The 20,036-nt window shown below is 55.9% G+C and overlaps 1 protein-coding gene across 2 annotated transcripts; it reads right to left on the reverse strand.

Annotated features, from left to right (window-relative positions):
* Window positions 1–7,183: 7,183 nt before the first annotated feature.
* On the reverse strand, window positions 7,184–19,834 carry PHYHIP (phytanoyl-CoA 2-hydroxylase interacting protein). Of its 2 annotated transcripts, none has more exons than XM_030816945.1 (5): window positions 19,298–19,399; window positions 15,711–15,904; window positions 14,380–14,554; window positions 11,696–11,813; window positions 7,184–9,358 (listed from the first exon to the last, which is right to left on the reverse strand). In XM_030816945.1, exons 2-5 carry the CDS (start codon window positions 15,873–15,875, stop codon window positions 8,824–8,826), a joined length of 993 nt encoding a protein of 330 aa, XP_030672805.1. In that variant the 5' UTR covers window positions 15,876–15,904; window positions 19,298–19,399; the 3' UTR covers window positions 7,184–8,823. The 2 variants fall into 2 exon arrangements, with proteins under 2 accessions (XP_030672805.1, XP_030672804.1); XM_030816944.1 differs by having other exon boundaries at window positions 7,186–9,358; window positions 15,711–15,895; window positions 19,298–19,834.
* Between the last annotated feature and the right edge of the window lie 202 nt (window positions 19,835–20,036).

The raw sequence follows: 20,036 nt of genomic DNA on the forward strand, positions 1-20,036 counted from the left end.
TGTGAAAGGGGTCAGGGGTGTCTGTCCGTCTGGGTTTTCTGTCTCTGCATCTGGGGAAGGAGCAGGTGGGCTTGTGCAAGGGTGTCCACCTGGGTGAGCACACGGGGGCCAGAAAACCCACATCGGCTAGGACAGGTCCACTTGGCCCCTGGTGCCTGCCTTCCTGCTGGTCAGATGCTGAGTGCTGGTCCCCATGGATCCTCCTGTCTTCGTGGAGACAAGAGCCAGAGCTCAGTGGCCACTGAGCAAACATCCCAGCTCTGGCCCCTCTTCCCAGGCAACCCAAATCTATGTCTTATCTGGCCTCCTCCTTACTGCCATTGCCCACCCCGCTTCCCCATCCCAGACCTGTACCTCCCAGAGGCCAGGAGGAGAAACCACATGTCAGTTCCCTCTCTCCCCTCTCTCTACACGGATCTCAAAAGGAAAGAAAGCCCAGAGCAGCCCCGGCTCTTATGCCCGGGCTGGCAGCTCCCAGGGTCCAGAGAGAGCTGGGCGGCCTGCTGCAAGCCCCAGGGTTTCCTAGAGCCTTCAGTGGACTGGGCAGGCTTTTCCCGGCTCCTTCCTGAGGCCGTGCCAGACGCTGTCTGGACCTGCAGGGGCCCCCACCCCCAGGAAGCAGCCTGGCATGGGGGACTCCATCTTGGCCTTCTAAGCAGAAGGTATCAGTGGAAACCAGGCACACTGCGAGTGTTGGATGTGTATGCAGGGCCCTCTTCTTCCAGGAAGCCCGCCTGCTCTACTGCTCAGGCTGCAGTTGTCTCCTCGAGGCCTGACCACCAGTGTGACCCCGGGGCCCTGAGAGAGAGCTAGAGGTGCCCAGAGAGGTTACTGCTTGTTGCGCCAGTAGAGTCACAGGCTGTGATGTCACAGCCACTCCTCCCTGCTGCTGCTTCCTCTGAAAGGGAGGCTCAGGACAGCCTGGAGGGCCAAGGCAGAATGGAAAAACCCCTACACTGGTGGAGCTGCCTGGGCATCTCACCCAGACGCTGCCCACCCACTTGGCATGAGCTCTACCACGGAGTTGGTGGTCAGTGGCCATAGCTCTCCTTACCAGCCCTCTGGGTCCTTCGGAAGCTCAAAGGACCACAGTCCCAGCTCATAGGCCAGGGTCATAACCCTGTCCAGGCAGGGGGTCCAGCCCACGAAGATACATTGGGTCCCCCACCCCAAATAGGGTCCTTATGGACAGCAACCCCCAGCTAGAGGCAGGCTCAGGATAACCCATGCAGCCACCTGGGCACATGTCTCAACACTCCATCACCCACAAACACGGGTTCCTCCAGCAACTCAAGAACCCACGCCAGCGAGCCCTCCAGACGTTCCGTAGGCCCCTCTTCAGAGGTAGGCAAGGGGCTGTAGTGCCCTAGGTCCAGGGTAGGCCCAGCCAGGGGAACTTCAGCACAGAGTATCTCGGAGAGCACCCACACCCAAACTGAAGCAGTGCAGGAGCCCCAGCCACAGTGGGCGCTCCCAACCCACCCCATGGAGTGAACAAAGATCTTGAAGATGGCCGAGGAAGTCCACATGGCAGTTCCGGATCTTCTGCCCTAGTCAGCCAAGAAGCAGGGGTACAGGCCTTTCTAGATGCCCAGATGTCCACCCCCAAGTGGACAGGAGGCAGCCCAAAGCATGGATAAGGGCGTCCATTTGATAGAGAGGGAGGAGAGGGGAGGACGAAGAGGAAGAGGACAGGGAGGAAGAGGAGGAACACTCAGAGGGTGGAGGCTAAAAAGTGCTGAGGAAAACAAGATGGTGGCTGGAGAGGAGGAGGAGGGGAGGAAGGAAGGAGAGGAGGGAGAGGAAGGGGAGGAAGGGGAGGAGGAGCAAGGATCTGCCTCCTCAGGTGATGGAAGCCCCTCAGGAGCTGGCTGCAGGCCACGATGTGTATTTCAGAATTTGATAAATTGATGCATTCTGCAGGCCCAGCCTACCCTTACCTTCTAGCTGCCCAGGGTTCTAGGTGAGCCCCCCATCCCCACCCAGTGCAGCTGTCCCTCTGCGCAAGTGATTCCATGGTAGATGAAGGTACACTTGCTCCTCCTCCTGTGTCCCAGCACCTGAGGTCCCCTGGGGGCTTAGCTGAGGTCCCCTGGGGTCCTGAGCTCATGATAAGCATTCTCATGGGAAAAGCCGGGATGCAGCTGCCCCGACCCTACGCTCCAAGCCCCAGTAGCCAGGTCAAGGTGAGCACATCCCTGGGAGCTTCGAACTTTCTGGAGCCCTCGGCCAAGAGGGCAGCATGAGCCTGGCAGTCAGGAGACCTGGCTCTGCTATGCTTAGCTCTGTGACACTGGCCCACTGCCCCCTCCTTGGTCCTCTGCTCCCCAAACCTATCACCCTTCCCCAGCACCCTTCCTGCCACGTCCTGAGAGACAGATTTGAAAATCCAACGTCTTGTCTCCAAAGCAGTCAGAGGGCAGGGCACCAGGCAATTGAAGTGACTGGGACCCTCAGCAGAGATGTGGCAGCTTCCAGGGACAAGTGTTGGCTCAGTGGTAAAATAAGGAAAGTTGAATGCCTGGCTCTGTCCCTCACTCCCTTTTTCTCTTTTTCCCTGCCCCTCCCTCTAACCCCACAGGATCCCCAGTAGTAAAAAGGTGACAAGCTTGAGAGCAAACAAAACCCATTTTGAACACCAGCTCCACCATTTGGTGGCTATGTGACCCTGGAAGAGTCACTTCTTTGAACTTCAGGTTCTTCATGGATAAGCGTGGGATGATATGGTTGTGAAGGAAAGAGGCCAGGCACGGTGGCTCATGCCTGTAATCCCAGTGCTTTGGGAGTCTGAGGTGGGAGGATCACTTGAGCCCAGGAGTTTGAGACTAGCCTGAGCAACATAGCGAGACACTGTCTCTACAAAAAATGTTTAAAAAGTTAGCCGGGAGTGGTGGTGCATGCCTGTAGTCCTAGCTATGTGGGAGGCTGACGTGGGAGGACTGCCTGAGCTGGGAGGTTGAGGCTGCAGTGGGCCGAGATCACACCACTGCACTCCAGTCTGAGTGACAGGAAAAAAAGAAGGAATGAGTTAACCTTTGAAGAGAGCTGGTCACAGTGCCTGGCAAAGAGGGGGCTCTTAATAAATGGGCCTGCTTTTCCTTTCCTCTGCTAGCTCCCAGACAACTCTACTCCTGTGTTAGAAGGAAACTTTCAGGTACAAAAGTAGTTACCAGGCAGGCACTAGGAGCTTAGTGTAGAACTTCCCCTGCGGAGGGGCAACGCTGAGCCCACAGCAAGGAGTGGGCTGCAGGGCAGCAAGGGACATATTTCTGGTGAGCTGGTGGCCTCCCAAGTCACACCCTGTACTCGCCTGTCCCTACGCACAAGGCTGATTCTAGAATCTGAAAAGATTTGTTGCTCCAGTTTGCAAAAATAGTAATGCCTGACTTGGAGAGTGGGGGACAGGGCAGCCAGATGTCTTCCCCAGAGAACCCTGAGCCCCCAGCGCAGCCTCCCGCCAACCAGAGCTGCTGCCTCTGCTGCCCCAGCCCCCTCCATCCCACACCCTCCCTTCCCCCATCCCTTGAACATCTGGTTCCAATCTCCTCCAGATGTTGTGGCCAAGCTGTTTTATGGCCAATCACCTCAGCTCCGCTTCCTGAAGGCCTCCCTCTACTTTGGGGAATGGACCCTCCTCGTCCCTTTCCTTGGGACCCCAGCCACCTCTTTCCTAACATGGAGAAGAGACACATACCAAAGCCGAATGAAACTGCTAGCATCCTCAGAGCGGGCGCCTCCCCTCCCTCCACTTTGTGGGATGCCCAGGTTAAAAGGAAAGATGCTGGTCCAGGGGCAGAGGAACGGCAGGGAAGTGTGGGTGCGTGCCCGAGCAGAGGAGTTTCAGTTGTGAGTTTGTGTGTGTGTCAGGGACCAAGTGTGTGCCACCACGTGTTTGTGTCAGTTATGTCTGTGGGTTTGTGCCTGCACAGCAGAACCCCTCACCTGGAATCTGAAGCTTCCCCTTGTGGCCGCCACCTCGTTTTCCCTGGCTGTCTGCACTGCCAGAAAGAGCTAACTTGGGGCCCCTCAGCTGGACAGTGGCAGCTATGGGTTCAGGGTTGTCCCTCACCTTGCAGCTGTCTGTGGCCTTCTAGGCTCCTCTAAATCCAGCCTAGGGTGGGGGGTGTGTGTAGGCGTGTGTGTGTGTGCATATGTGTGTGCACTCCCACGTGGACCTCTCTCCTTCCACCAACTCAGAATAGGCCAGAAAGGACCCCAGGGCAGACTCCAGCGGACGCTCTGACCCAGCTCTGTCTGACTGGTGCTTCCAGCGAGTATGGCAGGGCTGGCTGTGCGCCGGGACTCACCATCTGGACAGAGGAAGGAGAAGCAGAAGGCTCTCCAAAGGAACCTGCCTGGGGCTTCCCACAATCCTACCTCCATTCTGCCTTCGTGCTCCACTATGCGGGCTCTGGGAGCCAATCTCTCCTCTCCTCCCAAGAAACCCAAAAGGGTTCATAAAAGGAAGACTGGAGCCTGCCCCTCTGGAGGACTGAAACCCTCTCAGCTGGGAGTGGAGAATCGTGTGCAGGCCCGCCCAGAGGCAGAAGGGTTGATCCCGAATCACTCCGTTCTCAGAATGCTGGATTTGAGGTACTGCCCACTACTCCCTTTGTTTTTCAAAAGTTGGGATCTCACCCTGTGACCCAAGCTGGACTGCAGTGGCACGCTCATAGCTTACTGTAGCCTTGAACTCCTGGGCTCAAGTGATCCTCCCACATCAGCTTCCCATGTAGCTAGGACTACAGGCTCGTGACACCATGTCTGGCTCTGCTCCATTATGCCTTTAAAATAAGCTTCCATGCCCTCTGTGACTCCATAGCCTCCCCCTGCCCACTCCAGTGATATTCTGGGACTAGGCACAGACGTGCTTAACTGGCGTTGTGGAGGAGACTCCTGGGGGTGTCACTGCGTCTGAAACAGGACTGTCCCAGGTAGCCCCTGACATACACTAGAGGAGACAGGCATAGGGTAGAAAATGGGAAGATTCTGGTATCTCAATCAATGCCTGGGCACTGTCACTTACAGGCTATAAGACATGGGCAAGGCTTTGTGCCTCAGTTTCTACTTCTGTTAAGTGGGAATAATACTCCCCAGGACCATCGTGAAGACTAAAGAAGCTGATGTGTGTGACAGCTCCCAGGTGCTTGGTGCATAGTAGGCCCTCAGGAGCTATCATCTGCCCTTCCGCTTTCCTTTCTACCCCAAAAAGGCTGTGCCCTGAGCTCTGGATGACACACATGAACATGGCCTTGACTCAGACAGTGTTGGTGAGGACTTTGACTTCTCTAGAGCTTTTCTACTCCAGCAGAGGACCGTATCAATAAGTCCATAATAATAGATGCAGGCCAGGTGCAGTGACTCAAGCCTGTAATCCCAGCACTTTGGGAGGCAGGAGGATCACTTAAGCCCAGGAGTTTGAGACCAGCCTGGGCAACACAGGGAAACTCCATCTCTACAAAATAAAAAATGTTAAAAAAAAAACCTAGCTGGGCATGGTGGTGTACACCTGTGGTCCCAGCTACTCTGGAGGCTGAGGTGGGAGGATCACTTGGGCCCCAGAGGTTGAGGCTGCAGTGAACCATGATCGTGCCACTGCAATCCAGTCTGGACAACAGAGGAAGACCCTGTCTCAAGAAATAAAAATAATGGCAAGGCACAGTGGCTCGCTCATGCCTATAATCCCAGCACTTTGGGAGGCTGAGGTGGGTGGATTGCTTGAGGTCAGGAGTTTGAGACCAGCCTGGCCAACATGGTGAAAGCTCACCTCTATTAAAAATACAAAAATTATCCAGGCGTGGTGGCATGTACCTGTAGTCCCAGCTACTTGGGAGGCTGAGGCTGGAGAATTGCTTGAACCTGGGAGGCAGAGGTTACACTGAGCCAAGATGGTGCCACTGCACTCCAGCCTGGGTGACAGAGCGAGGCTCCATCTCAAAAATAATAATGATGATGATAATAATAAAATGATAGATGCAGAGGTGACTCGGATCTGTAAACGGGAGCTCTGTCGGGGAGCGGGCACACTCAGGCACTTGGGGCAGGGACATTTGGTGGCATCTGGGTCTGGAGCAATGGCAAGCTGCTGTAGTAGGAAGGCTTCAAAAGCTCCAAACGGGGCCTCCAGATGCTGTGGGTCCTCTCCTAGGAGGCCCCATGTGGGAGGCCCCATATGGGAAACACCGGGTGGCACCAAAAGACTCCAAAGTCCCTTCCAAGCTGGAGACTCAGCTCTACATCCTGAGCCCCGCCTCCCACAATGGACCGGGTGCTCCCTTGGAGCTGATTTCAGGTGGCCTGTCCTGGGGGCATTCTCACCTGAGCTCCTCTGTGGTTTGCAGAACTCACCCACACCATCACCGGCCCAAAGAGATGGGGTGCTATGGTCTGAATGTTTGTGTCCCCCCTAAATCCTAGGTTGACTTTTTTTTTTTTTGAGATGGAGTCTCACTGTCAACCAGGCTGGAGTGCAATGGCGCAATCTCAGCTCGCTGCAACCTCCACCTCCTGGGTTCAAGCAATTCTCCTGCCTCAGGCTCCTGAGTAGCTGGGATTACAGGCATGCACCACCACGCCCAGCTAATTTTGTATTTTTAGTAGAGACAGGGTTTCACCATATTGGCCAGGCTGGTCTTGAACCCCTGACCTCCAGTGATCCACCTGCCTCAGCCTCCCAAAATGCTGGGATTACAGGCGTGAGCCACCTTGCCCAGCTCTAGGTGGAAATTCTAACCCCAAGGTGATGGTTTTAGGAAGCGGGGCCTTGGAAGGCAATGAAGTCATGAGGGTGGGGCCACATGAATGGGATTAGTGCCTTTCTGAAAGGGGCCCAAGATGGCCCAGAGCAGTGGCTCATGCCTGTAATCCCAAGCACTTTGGGAGGCCTAGGTGGGACGATCAGTTGAGGCCAGGAGTTTGAGGGCAGCCTGGGCAACAAGGTGAAACCCTCTATGTCTACAAAAAAAAAAAAAAAAAAAAAAAAAAGGAGGGGCAAGAGATCTTGCTAGTCCCTTTCACCCTGTGAGGACCCAGTGAAAAGAGCCATCTGTGAAGCAGGCCCTCACCAGACACCGCTTCTGCCACCACCTTGATCTCGACCTCCTGAGTCTCCAGAACTATGAGAAATGAATCTGCGGTTTCTGAGCCACCCGATGTGTGGTATTTTGTTACAGCAGCTCAAATGGACTGAGACGAGCAGGGCCCTCAGGCCATGGTGGTTTATTGATGCACGTCGCAAGCACAGCACAGGCAGGCGGACCCCAGCCCCGGGGGGACATGAGGGCCAGGGGAGGGCAGTGGGCCACCCCCACAGCAATGCTGTCAGCACGGGGGAAGGAAAGGGCCTGGGCCATGTTCTCTCCTTCTCCACACCTCTCCCCAAGCCTCCAGGCCTCCTGACTCATCCCAGAGAGACAGCTGGCCACACAACTGCCCCTGGCTACAGAGAGGTGACCATTGTCCACCTGCCCCTCACCGAGGTATGGCCTTGCCAGCCCGCTGCTGCTTCCATCCTTCACAGAAATCCAGCCGCTCATCCATCATCTCTGTCACCTCTGAGAAAGTCACTGTGAGGCTGCACTCTCCTCCGCCTGATGTCACCTCCGTCATCCCCCAAACAGCCGGCTGCTGCTGTCAGCCCCTCCCACAGGCTCTCTGTTTGCTTTGTTGATCGTAGGGAGTCCACCCTCGTGACCTGTGCGACAGTAGGAATGAGGCAAAAACACAAGGAGGCCCGGGAAGGACCAAGAACTCCCCGGGGAGGGGCTCCCGGCCAGCAGGGTGGCAGGAGAGCAGACAGAGCCAGTGGGCAGGGGAGAGGTGGAGCAGCAGAGGGTCCACAGTCCAGGTCACGCACGGGCACAGTACAGCCATGGCACCGTGGCAGAGCGAGTGAGCAAAGTGCACAGCTGGGCGGGGTGCTGGGGCCCCGCGGGACAGCTTACAGGTCTCACGTTCCATGCCAGGCCCCAGCAGAGCATGACGTGGCCCACTCCCAGCTAAGGAAGGGGCACCTCTGGGTCTCAGGGGTCTCCTCCCCCTCCTCAACCCCAGTGGCTGCTGTCTCAGACCCCTGCACTCTAAGCAAGGAGAAGGTATGCTGGGGTATGGAAGGAAGGAACATCTGACAGCCTGACGCCTCCATTGCCAAGAGAAGAAAGAGAGTTCCTTTCTAGGGAGCAGGGGGAGTGTCCCGGTGGGCAGGTGGAGAAGGAGGGACAGCTCTCCCATGCAGGAAGAGGGTTCTTTGGGGCAAGGAGCAGCCAGGGAGTCACGGTGGTGCAGGAGACTATTTATAGAAGGAAGGGATCCGGGCCTGGAGTGGGAAGCCCCAGAGACCCAGCTCAGCAGGGAGGGGGCATTCTGTGGTTGGCCCTGAGTGGGGTGAGTGGGACTAAGAAAGATCGCCCCACAGCTCTCTGCATCTCTTCTGGAAGCAGCCAAGCTACACGTGGGCTTTGGCCCAGAGGGGCTTCCCTGGGAGATCCCAGGAGGTGGGCAGGTCTTTGGGAGATAGAGACCTGGATGAGGCAAAGAACAGTAGGGCAAGAAAACCAGAGGAAAGGGGAAGTTCTCCAGAAGTCCAGCCCAGCTGCCAACTACAGAGGCTGAGAAGCCTTTCCACGTCCACCAGGCTGGGGGTGGGCCACACTTACCAAGAGGACCACCATCTGTTGCCTCCAATGGCAAGGGGCGAGGGGAGGGCAGCTGGGCAGAGTGGAGGGAGCAGGGGGGCAGGAGAGAGAAAACCAGCTCCCTGAACCTGGGCTACCCACCTCCACCTTCCGCTCATCTCTCCCTCGCCCCCCAGCTCCCCAGGAGTCCCTAGCGGCCCACGCTGATGTTGCAGGTCTTGCAGCTGGGGTCTTTCTTGGCGTCGGCAGTAGACAGGCTCATGAGCTGGTGCCCACTGATCTCCCCGAGGGTGCCCAGGGACAGGTCGACGGGCTCGGTGTAGATGATCTCCAGGATGAGGTCCTGGGCATGGCGGAAGACCAGCTCCCCGTCCTCCACGCTGCAGGTCAGGAACTTGTTGCAAGCAATGTCCAGGAGGGGCAGGCGGTCGCGGCAGAAGCGGTCCCCCAGGGAGCCTTTGGGCGCCAGCACCAGGATAGCGTAGTGGTAGGCCGTGTACATGCAGTAGAAGTCCGCAAAGTAGAGGTTGGTGCTGGGATTGAAGAGGCGCTGAGCTGGGATCTGGAAGCGCCAGCGGCCGTAGGGGGAGTCCTGCGGGGGCTGGCCCGTGTTGAACTCCGTGTTGCAGCTGAAGAAGACCCCATGGAGCATACCGCTGGTGGGGGAGCCGTGGCTGCCGCTGTTATCCTTCAGGTAAGGCTGCAGCATATTCCCGCAGTGGGTCCTGCCCACCCCAGGGAGACACGCCAAAAGGAAGAGAAGATGCGGCTGGTGAGCCGGGCTGAGGCTTGGCTGCTGCGTGTGGTCAAGGAGGGAGGGAGCCAGCCCAGCTCCCAGCCCTCCCCCAGCCGCCTCCACTAGTCGCAAATAGAACATTCCAGAATGCAAGAGCAGGGAGGGCCCTGGAGAGGGATTCAACCAGCCCACTCTTTCTCAGAGAAGAGATATGAAGCTGTCACTCCCCGGCTTGAAACCCTTTGATGGGGTGTGTGTGAAAAGCACGGCGGCTCATGATCTGATCTCTGTGGTCTCCTTGCCACTCCCCATCTCCTGCCACCCCACCCACTTACCCAGCCCCTGGACACGCAGTCTCCTGCCTCTGTGACCCCTATGCAGGACTCTTCCCTCTGCTGCACTGACCGCCCTCTCCACCTTCCTCCGTCTGGCTTGGCAAACTTCTAATCAGCCTTCAAGCTTCAGTCAAGTGTCTGCCCCCCTCTAAAACCTCCCAGTAACAGCAGACACCTGCACTTGACAAATTTTTGGCTGCCTACTATGTGCAGGACACCCGATCTTCTCACTATGTTGCCTAGGCTGGACTTGAACTCCTGGCCTCAAGTGATCCTCCTGCTTTGGCCTCCCAAAGTGCAAGGATTGCAGGTGTGAGCCACTTCACCTGGCCAGGGCACTGAACTGTGCTCAACAATTACACGTACTTTTTACATGAAATCTTTCCATACTGTCTCTCTGACTGGATTCTGAGGTTCTCAAAACGGTGAACTGTGCCTTTATCTTTACATCCTGGCACCAAGTAAGGTGCCTGGCACCCATGAGTGCTCCCTATCTCTCCCATTCTCGCTGATAAAGGAGCCCAAACTGGGCCACTGACTTGCTTTCCAGGCTGGAGTGCAGTGATGCAATCCCAGCTCACTGCAAGCTTGAACTCCTGGGCTCAAGCGATCCATACCCGGCTAATTCTTTAAATTTTTTGTAGAGACCGGGGTCTCACTATGTTGCTCAGGCTAGTCTTGAACTCTTGGGCTCAAGAGATCCCATCTCAGCCTCCCAAAGTGGTGGGATTACAGGCTTGAGCCACCAAGCAGGCCTTGCTTCTTTAATACAAACCCCAAAGACTCCCAAGGTCCTCACTGCCCTGAGGTTAAAACTGCCCTGACTGTAAGGATAAAGACAGACAGAGGCCGGGCATGGTGGCTCATGCCTGTAATCCCAGCACCTTGGGAGGCCGAGGTGGGCCGATCACGTGAGGTCAGGAGTTTGAGACCAGCCTGGCCAACATGGTGAAACCCCACTTCATTAAAAATACAAAAATTAGCCGGGCATGGTGGCGCACACTCGTGGTCCCAGCTACTCAAGAGGCTGAGGCGGGAGAATCATTTTAACCCAGAAGGCAGAGGTTGCAATGAGTGGAGACTGCACCCCTGCACTCCAGCCTGAGTGACAGAGAAAGACTGTCTCAAAAAAAAAAAAAAAAAAAAGAGCAGCTGCTTGCCCTGGCTGAGCCTCAGAAGGATGTGGCCTTGGAGCACTTTCCAGCAGGGCCCGGGGAGGGTGGGTACTCCTGGTCCTGCCTCACTCTTGCCTGGTCCTGCCTGTCCTCAGTGACAAGTGACTCCCTGGCTCGAATGAACAAGCCGCTTCCCTCTGGGCCTCAGGCTCCTCTTCTGTAGGCCAAGGGTGTTGGATCAGATCACCATTTTTCAAACACTTTTGGACTGCAGCAACTCTCTCTTTTTTTCCCCAAAAGAAATTATAGGTGGAAGGGTCACAGGCGAATAAAACTGAGGCTGCTTTGGCTGGACATCAGGTGTGGGGCCCACCAAGCCTCATCCTCTGTTCCCCCCAACCCCATGGCAGCATTCTAAGGGGTTCACTGTCACGTCTCCCTGGAGGGAGCACCCAGTTTGAAAACCGATGAGCTGGGTGCTTCCTCGAACCCTTTATGATCAGAACACTCATTTTGTGCACTCCCTGCCACCTTCCCTTTGGCCCCAGGGCCTGAATCAGAGAGACCTGTGGTGGTAGACCCCCGTGAAAGGAACTGTCCCAGAGCGGGAGCAAACCCAGACCTCATTCTCCCAGGCTCATTAGTACAACACTCTTGCAGAAGGCCCTGTCCCCAGAGCCCTTGATATTCCCTGAGCCCAATCCCCAAAGTAGCAGTCTCTTCAGAGCCAGCCTGGTGATGTCAGGACATGTCAACCCTAGAGGAGGGACTGGCAGCCACGAGGGTGGGGGTGACCTCAGACAGCCAGGACAGGAGCAGGAAGGGCTGGGAGGGAGGAGAGGCCTGGTGGGTCCAGCTGGGATCCCACGCTCATACCTGGCATGCTGGAAGTACTCCTTGTGATGGTTGCGGTAGAAGACGGAGAAGCGGAGCATGCGGCCTGCGATCTGCTCCGCTTTCTCCTGCAGCTGAGCCAGGTGCTCCTTGGCATAATCTGCAAAATCCCAGATGCGGTGGGTGAGCCGAGGGCCAGCTGAGGAGCACAAACACCTCCTGTCCCCACCCCACCCCATACTGTGCGTGCCAGCCAACCTCTGTCTGCCAGAGCAGCAGGGGCGACTAGACAGTCGCAGAACCTTAAACTCAGATAGGAACAGGCCAGCTGGCCTCTGCTGGAAACACAGAGCGCTGCATGCTGTCTGTCCTCATCACCTCTGCAACCACATTGCCAGAGGCTTGGGGCTTTCCGGGTCAGAAAAAGGCAGAGGGCTGCCCAGTTATCCTGCCAGGGTCCCCAGGGACTGTGATCCCAGGCCGTCCTCCTGTGAAAAGAGGACCCATGGGAAAAAGGAAGACTTGAGAGGGGAGGGCTTGAGGTCCTTTCGGGAAAGCCTCTCAAATCCAGTAGATAGGAGGCTGCCCACACCACCCCCATGGAAGCCAGCTGTAATTACAGGTGAGGGCTCCTGAGGGTCTAGGGAGAACTGAGCCCAGGCAATGTTTAGGCAGTCCTGGATCTGGAGCAATGGCTCTCAGCTTGAGCATCTCAGGAGAAACAGGGAAGGCTGGAAACAAGATAGCAACATTGAACCCTGGGGCCCCAGCAAGGCTGCTGCTGGCACATACAGCTCCTTGGTACAAATTAGAAGAAGCTGGCCTTCCCTCCTTGTGGCTGCATCCCTGGCCAGGGTGCTTGATTTGGAGAGAGGAGTGTGGATGGGATTGCAGACAGATCTCCAATTTGAATTAAATGCCCACTGCACATGGAGGTCTCAGGGGTAAACCAAGAAGCTTTCCCCACTAGGAGCAAGAGGCCTCCAGGGAGTGGGGTTCTGCATCAGAACTAAGAAAAAACACCACTCAACCAGCAGCAGTGGCTCACGCCTGTGATCCCAGCACTTTGGGAGGCCGAAAAGATCACTTGGGAGGCAGAAGATCACTTGAGCCCAGGAGTTTGAGACTAGCCTGACCAACATGGAAAAACCCCATCTCTACAAAAAGTATCAAAAATTAGCCAGAAGTGGTGGCATGTGCCTGTAGTTCCAGCTACTCAGGAGGCCAGGAAGCTGAGGAGGGAGGATGGCTTGGGCTCATGGGGAGGAGGCTGTTGAGGCTGCAGTGAGCCATGATCACACCACTGCACTCCAACCTGGGCAACAGAGCAAGACCCTGTCTCAAAAAATAAAAATAAAAAAAGGCCAGGCATGGTGGCTCACACCTGTAATCACAGCACTTTGGGAGGCCAAGGCAGACAGATCACCTGAGGTCAGGAGTTCAAGACCAGCCTGGCCAACATGGTGAAACCCCATCTCTAATAAAATACCAAAAAAAAAAAAAAAATATATATATGTATATATATATATATAGCCAGGTGTGGTGGTGGGCATCTGCAATCCCAGCTACTCAGGAGGCTGAGGCAGGAGAATCACTTGAACCCAGGAGGCGGAGATTGCAGTGAGCTGAGATCACGCCACCGCACTCCAGCCAGGAGGTGACAAGAGCAAGACTCTATCTCAAAAAAAAAAAAAAAAAAGGCAGAAGGAGAAAAAAAAGAAAAAGCACCACTCAAAAGACAACAGCAGCTCAAGGAGACTTGGGGCATAAATCTTGGCAAAGGATGGAGCCAGCAGCCTCAGAGGCCTGGGGCTGAGAATGTTCCGTGTCCCTTCCGTGTGACAGAGAGATCTGGAGCAGCTCTCACCGTGAACACCAAAAGATGCAATCTTGTGGGGGCAGACCCTGAGTCACGAGTGACCAAGCACACATAAGCCCACTGTTTGTTTGTGCTGGAGTCTACAAGTTAAGTTCTGCTAAGAGAGTTTGCAGGGCCATTGACCAGGGGCCATTTTCCCAGGCTACGTGAAGGCTCAGAACAAGTGAAATGTGATTGCCTCACCAAGTGCACATTGACGAATAATTCATTAAGCAAAATGCGATCTAGCCATACAATGAAATACTATCCAGTTTTAAAAAGGAAGGAAATTCTGGTATATTCCAGTCACAAAAAGACAAATCCTGTACAATTGTACTGATGTGAGATACCTAGAGGAGTCATATTCATAGAAACAGAAAGTAGAATGGTGGCTAGCAGAGGGAAATGGGGGGTGGTTATTTAATGGGTATAGAGTTTTGGTTTTCCAAGAAAAAATGTTCTGGAGATTGGCTGCACAACAATGTGAATATACTTAATACCATTGAACTGTACACTTCAAAATGGTCAAGATGGCAAATTTTACATCATGCACATTTGACCACAATGTTTAAAAGATGCCTGTGATCTGGTACCGAGCCAGAAAAGTAACTCCCTTTCTTAATGGAAGTGGTCTTGCCAACATGATTAGTGGGGTTCGCATTTGCCTCCAGTGAGAGAAGAGAAAGGGCGGGCTCCTGGAGGCAGGGAGGGTGTCATGCCCGTGCATCTCCCCTGTGGCCCAAGCATGCTGCCTGGTGGACAGAAGGTGTTCATCAGTGTTTGCTGGACTACGAGGAAGCCCCGCCTTGACCACAGCTAAGCCTGAGGTGCCAAGCAGCAGGACAGGGGTGTGACAGCAGGGCCTCACCCCCAGTGCAGAACTCCACCGTCTCGCTCCAGCCGGACACCAGGTACTCCCCGTCGCTCTGCTTCACTGCCGTCTGCACGGCCACGCTGTACTCTGTGCGGGGGCTCAGGAACCAGTGGCCTCTCACCGTCATGGGCAGCGGCACTGCCTTGGCCACGAGCTTGGTGGGGACGTCCTGAGAAACAGGGTACAAACAGAGAGCCGGGCGTCAAACAGGGGTTCATGCCCGATCTGGGCATCACCCCAGAATCCCCACTCCCCAGATAGCCCTGTTTCTCCTGAGCAGGACCAATCTTGAGGATCCAATGGCTCCATACCCTGGCCACCATTTTCCTGGGAAGGCCACACAGACACTCCACAGCCTTGGCACCTCCTCGAACCCCCCTGACACCCCGTTCTCTTGGGAACAGAGGGGAAAAGCCACAAAGTTGAGGGCGGCAAGGCCTTCATTTTTTAAGGAGACTTTGAGAGCTCTGCACACTGCAGTGCCGTCTCCACGGCAACGGCAAATGCTGAGAAGCCAGGGAGGAAGGGAAAATATGCCTTATTCTTTGGGGGGGAGGGTTAAGGGGGTGGTGTTGAACATTCACGTCACCGTGGCAACTGGCCTGCCAAAAGACACCCAGATCAGGAGAGCCGGTTCCAGAGAAAGAGAGCCGGTGAGTAACCCACGCCGGTGCCGTCGGCCTGGGAGCCAGCTGGCCGCCTCACTCCCCCTGCCTCTGCCAGCTTGAGAGGATGGGGGGCTTCCTCCCACCCACCCCCACACTGGCTTTTAACCCCAGGAAAGGACACGTCCATGGAGGACTCTCTCCCATTCCTTTTCTAAGCCAAGCAAATGGCAGGCCAGCAGGTGAGGGGCCTGAGAGGGAGAACTGAGGCCACAGCAAAAGGGCCCCACCCCGACCGAGGCCCATGTGGCCCACCCAGCCAACAGCGAGGCTGTGCCCTGAGCCGGGGCTTGAGACGTCATCCCCATAGGCAATGCCTGCGGCCCCACCCCACCCGGGCTCTCTGCCCCTGCCTGAAGTCTCAGTTGTGGTGCTGATAACAACGCTCCCTCTGTGCTAGGCGCCGGGCCAAGCACCACGCAAACATGACTCACTGCATCCTCTCCACGACCCTGTGAGGCTTGGCATTGTTATTCCCTCTTCACCAGGGAAGGAGCTCAGGCCCAGAGAGGTCAAGTAACTTTCCCAAAATGACATAGGAAGAAAAGTGTGGATTTTAACCAGCCTCTGACTCCAAGCCATCACTTCCAGGTGTTCCCTTATCCGGCCTCTTTCAGGAACAGGAGCTGGGGAGGGGCTCCCGGGACACCTTCTACTCACCCGGTGCTTGAACTTATTGGAATTCTTGTTCTCCTTCTTGTTAAGGTCAATGAAGTAATGAGTGACCCTCTCCAGGTCACTGTCCTCCATGGCCCAGGAGATGCGGAAGGAGTCGCAGGTGATGTTGTTGATCTCAATGCTGTGGGGCGTGGACAGCAGCTCCATGCTCCTGTCAGGGTTGCCTCCTGTGGGGACTGAGGAGGAGGGAAAGGGTCAGTACCTCCCTTGCCCCCAGTGAGCTTTCTGGAATGTCCTCCTCCCAATATCCCTTTCGAGGCGGAACCTCAAGGACCCCTGGAATCCACATGCCTCATGAACCAGATGGAAAAGACTACACAGGGGAGGCTGGAGAAGGATGATGGAGGGTGGAATGGGGTGCCTGCCCGGGGGGCTCTTTGCTCTCCTCGGCGGGGTCTGCAGAGCAGACGGCACCTGACAGGTGGCAGAGGCAGTGGGAACGCTGCAAAGCCGGGCGGGGACAGATTTGCAGCAGATGGAGCCGAGGAGGGAGGGGGCCCTCAGCCAGCAGGCGTGAAAAGAGAAAGGGGTGGGGGTGGAGAGGACGGGTGAGAGGCAGAGGAAACGCAGGAAGCACCTGCTGTGGAGCGGAGGTGCGAGGCTTGGGGCAGGTGACAGCCAAGAGCTCACAGGTGCCAGGGCCCTCGGATTCAGGCCTCTCTCCTCACTGGGGTCAGCAAGGGTTGCCGCGGTACATGGCTGGAAGGACAAGTGCCACGTTGGTGCATGTGGACACATTCGTGGTGGGAGGGGTACGCGGCACAGCCAGCTTCAAGCTCTTTTTCCACCCATAACTTTTTTTGACGATCCCTCTTTCTGTTTCGGCCAATCTTCTCTTGACTCCTTTCAATCATGACTTTTAACATTAACATCTATTAGGGGCCAGCCATGTGCTCATAATTTCACAGACATTTCATGCAATCTTGGAAGTAGGCACACACTATCATATTATCTCCATTTTACAGATGAGGCAACTGAGGTTGGGGAAGTACTAACATGCCCAAGGCCACACAGAGAGCAAATGATTTGAACTCCAGCACCCAAGCTCTTGATCACTAAGCTAAGATAGTGTCCCCTCATGTGTGGGGGTGGAGGGGCACACGTGTGGTGTGTGTGCATGCATGGGTACCCATGGTGTTTCCACCCTGTATTTTTCCTCCTTCCATCATTTCCTTTCAAGCAACTGCATTTTCTCTCCCCTCCCTGTCTTACTCCTTTGGTTCTCCCCTGATGTCTTCTGCTCGTCCAGGTATGAGAGGACCTCATCACGGTCACTCTCATGTGTGCTTTAGCTGGGAAGAGCTGACTCTGGCCTGGCTGGCCTAGCTCCGGGATGGGGAAGAACGAAGGGAAGGGGAGTGACAGCGTCTGGGAGGGGACCACAGATGTGGGTGGGGCATTCTTCAGGGGCATTTGGTCTCCTGCTTTCCAATCCCTTCCTCCATCCCAGCTCCTGGCACCCCTCATTTTTCTAAATGTCACCTCCTTCTCTTCTTTCTCCCCTCTTTTTCTCCTCCCCTTGCCCAGGAGCTAGTGGTGAGGGCATCTTGTGCCTGCAAAAGCAGGTACTTTTATTTATAGCTTCCAGAGGATCCAGCCCACACCTTCCTGTCAATTAAGCTTGCTCCAGAGCCTGGCACCTCTGTATTAACCTGTGAGTTGCCTGGATGGCAAGTACAGGGTGAAGGCTAAAGGTGATGGTCCTTACCTGCCCCAGGTGTCACTCGAGTCCTGTTTCATCTTAGCCTCCCACCCCAGAGCCAAATGCCGGTGGCTTTGTGCATGGGGAATCCTATGGTAAATAAGCATGGGGGTGCTACCAGGCCCACCCCAAAATCAGGCAGATGGGATTGGGTGTCTGGAAACAACCCTACCATAATAAACCAGTTTGTAATTCATGGGGACAGGTGTGGAGTAGTGGGGAGTTACCATCTCTTGGGATCCTGGTGAAAAGCTCCCAGGGAGACACACATGTGCCCCCCCCCACACACACACACACCCACGCACACGAACACAGACACAATCCTACCCAAGAGGCCCTGAGCGGCACCCACCCACATGCTCGGAGGCAGCCCACACTCGTCCCATGAGCAGGCACTATTCCTGCCTCTCCTTGGAGTCCTCCTAGAAATAGGGGCAGCTGTGTTCGGTGGTAGGGGTCTCCAGGACCTGGGTGCCTGCTTGTCCCTCCCTCCCTACGGTTCTGGGAAAGCTGAGATGACATCCCCACCCTAGCTTGGGAGGGCGGCAGTGAGTGAGCTGGGGTGGACAGAAGGGTGGGTGTGAACCCAAGTTCTCTACACCCAGAAGACTGGGGAGGGCAGGGTGTGAGGGACAGGTTGAGGCAACAACCGAGAAACACCCACACTCCTGTGTGGATCCACCCCAAGACAGGCATGTACACACCCACACACAGGCAGGCACGCACGCGCATACACACATGCGCCAAGAGTGCCCACCCACCCACGTCCCACACCTCCGCAGACGTCCTCACTCCCACACGCCCATCTCCACATTCAGGTGCCTCCTGCCACCTTCCACATTCTAAGAATGCCCCACAGTTTTCCCTTTTCAAGCTGTCACCTCCATGCACACCCAGACATGTTCATGTCCACAGGCTCACGCACACACACATCCACGCACACTTCCTCACAAGCCATATTTGGGGAAAAAAGGATGCCACAGGCACCAACATGAGTGCGTGCCACCTCCACAAGAAGGCACGCAACCCACACGCCTGCCTGCACACACATGTGTGTTCATACACACAGCAGCCCCCGCCCGAAGTCTGGTATTCTCTCTCGAATCATCTCCAGGCTCAAAGACAGACTTTGAAAATGTGTTTGCCTCTGGCCACACTCTGCCAGCCTCGAATCTTCATGCCAACAGGTTTGTGCACCTACATGGCTCTGCCCACAGACAATGGTTTCTGCCCCCTCTTCTCTTTATCCACCCCATTCTGCTCTGGGTCTCACCTCCCCATATAGAAAGCCCCTGTCTGCATACACTCCCACACACATGAAAAGGGACATGGTTACCCCTAAATATACTGCCTCATAGTGTCCCCACCCACGCACACCCACAGGCTACTCAAATAAGTCCCCTGCACACATGTACCTCACGTGTGCCAGAAAGATATGTTTCTAGACATGCCTCACACCATGAAAAACCCAGACATGAGCATGACTGCGGGCAGATGGACCTATCTGCGCCAGCAAGCTTCCAGCCAACTCGCAAGCACGCACACACACACACCGCGCACACCGGTGCCCCTTCCCCATGCCCACTCAGAACAGCCACCCTGCCACAGGGAATGCTTCCCCCACCTTGCTGTCCCTGTTGGCATCGCTGACTGCAGCAGAATGGTCACGGGGTGACTAACTGTGGTGCCCCAGAGACTGGATTCAGCCATTAACCACTTTGCCAAAGGCCTGGGGGAGAGGGGACAAGGTCGTCAGGCCTGGCAGTCCAGGTGGGCAGGACCCTGGGTGGTGGCAGGACCCTAGTGCCCCTAGCTCCCGGCTACTCAGGATCAACAGCAGCAGGTTCCAGGAAGGAAGGGTACTCACCTGGCTCCACTAGGCTCTGCAGAGGAAAAGCTGGCAGGGAGGAGAGGGAGAGACCTCTGTGTGGATGAGCTCCCAGGCAGGGGACAGCAGCCGGATGCCTGGGTCACAGGCAGTGGTGTGCGCTCGCTCCTCTCCCGGCTGCCAAGGAGGCTGCTTCCATGCCCCGCAGCCAGCTCCTGTCTGGCTGTGCAGCGCGTCGCTGCTGCCCCTGGTGAGACGATGTTCCCAGCTGAGCAGCGCAAGGAGAGAGGCAAGAGAGAAATCAAAGCAGCGTGGAGGAGAGAGAGGCAGAGAAGGGAGAAAGAACGAGAGAGCCAGACCGAATCTGGCTCCACCAATGGGATCAGTGGCTGCGCAGCGTCAGGTGATAATAAGCAGGCTTGGTCCCTGCTCGCCGGGCTGGTGGGAGGGGGAAAGGGCAGAGGGTCTCCCAGGGAGCTACACAGATGTCCTCAGGGACAGCAATACATGCCGCCTTTCCCCCATTCTTCCAGGACAAGCTGCCCTCAGAAGTCCCTCCAACACACCCCCTACTTGGAAATCTCTGACTTGAATGCAGCCCCCAAACTTTAGGATGCTGGGAGAGGGGTGGAGCTTAGCCAAGGGCTTGGGCCCCAAAGCAAAGACTCTGATTGGGGGAAGGGGAGGGAGGCTGTAGAGAGGAAAGGTCCAGATGGGGGTGTGAACCTGGGGTCGCTGTCTTCAGTCCGGAGCCTCTCCTTGGGGCCTTTTGGTGAAC

Source organism: Nomascus leucogenys, chromosome 8 (assembly GCF_006542625.1).
Source record: "Nomascus leucogenys isolate Asia chromosome 8, Asia_NLE_v1, whole genome shotgun sequence".
In the NCBI taxonomy this organism is placed as follows: Eukaryota; Metazoa; Chordata; class Mammalia; order Primates; family Hylobatidae; genus Nomascus; species Nomascus leucogenys.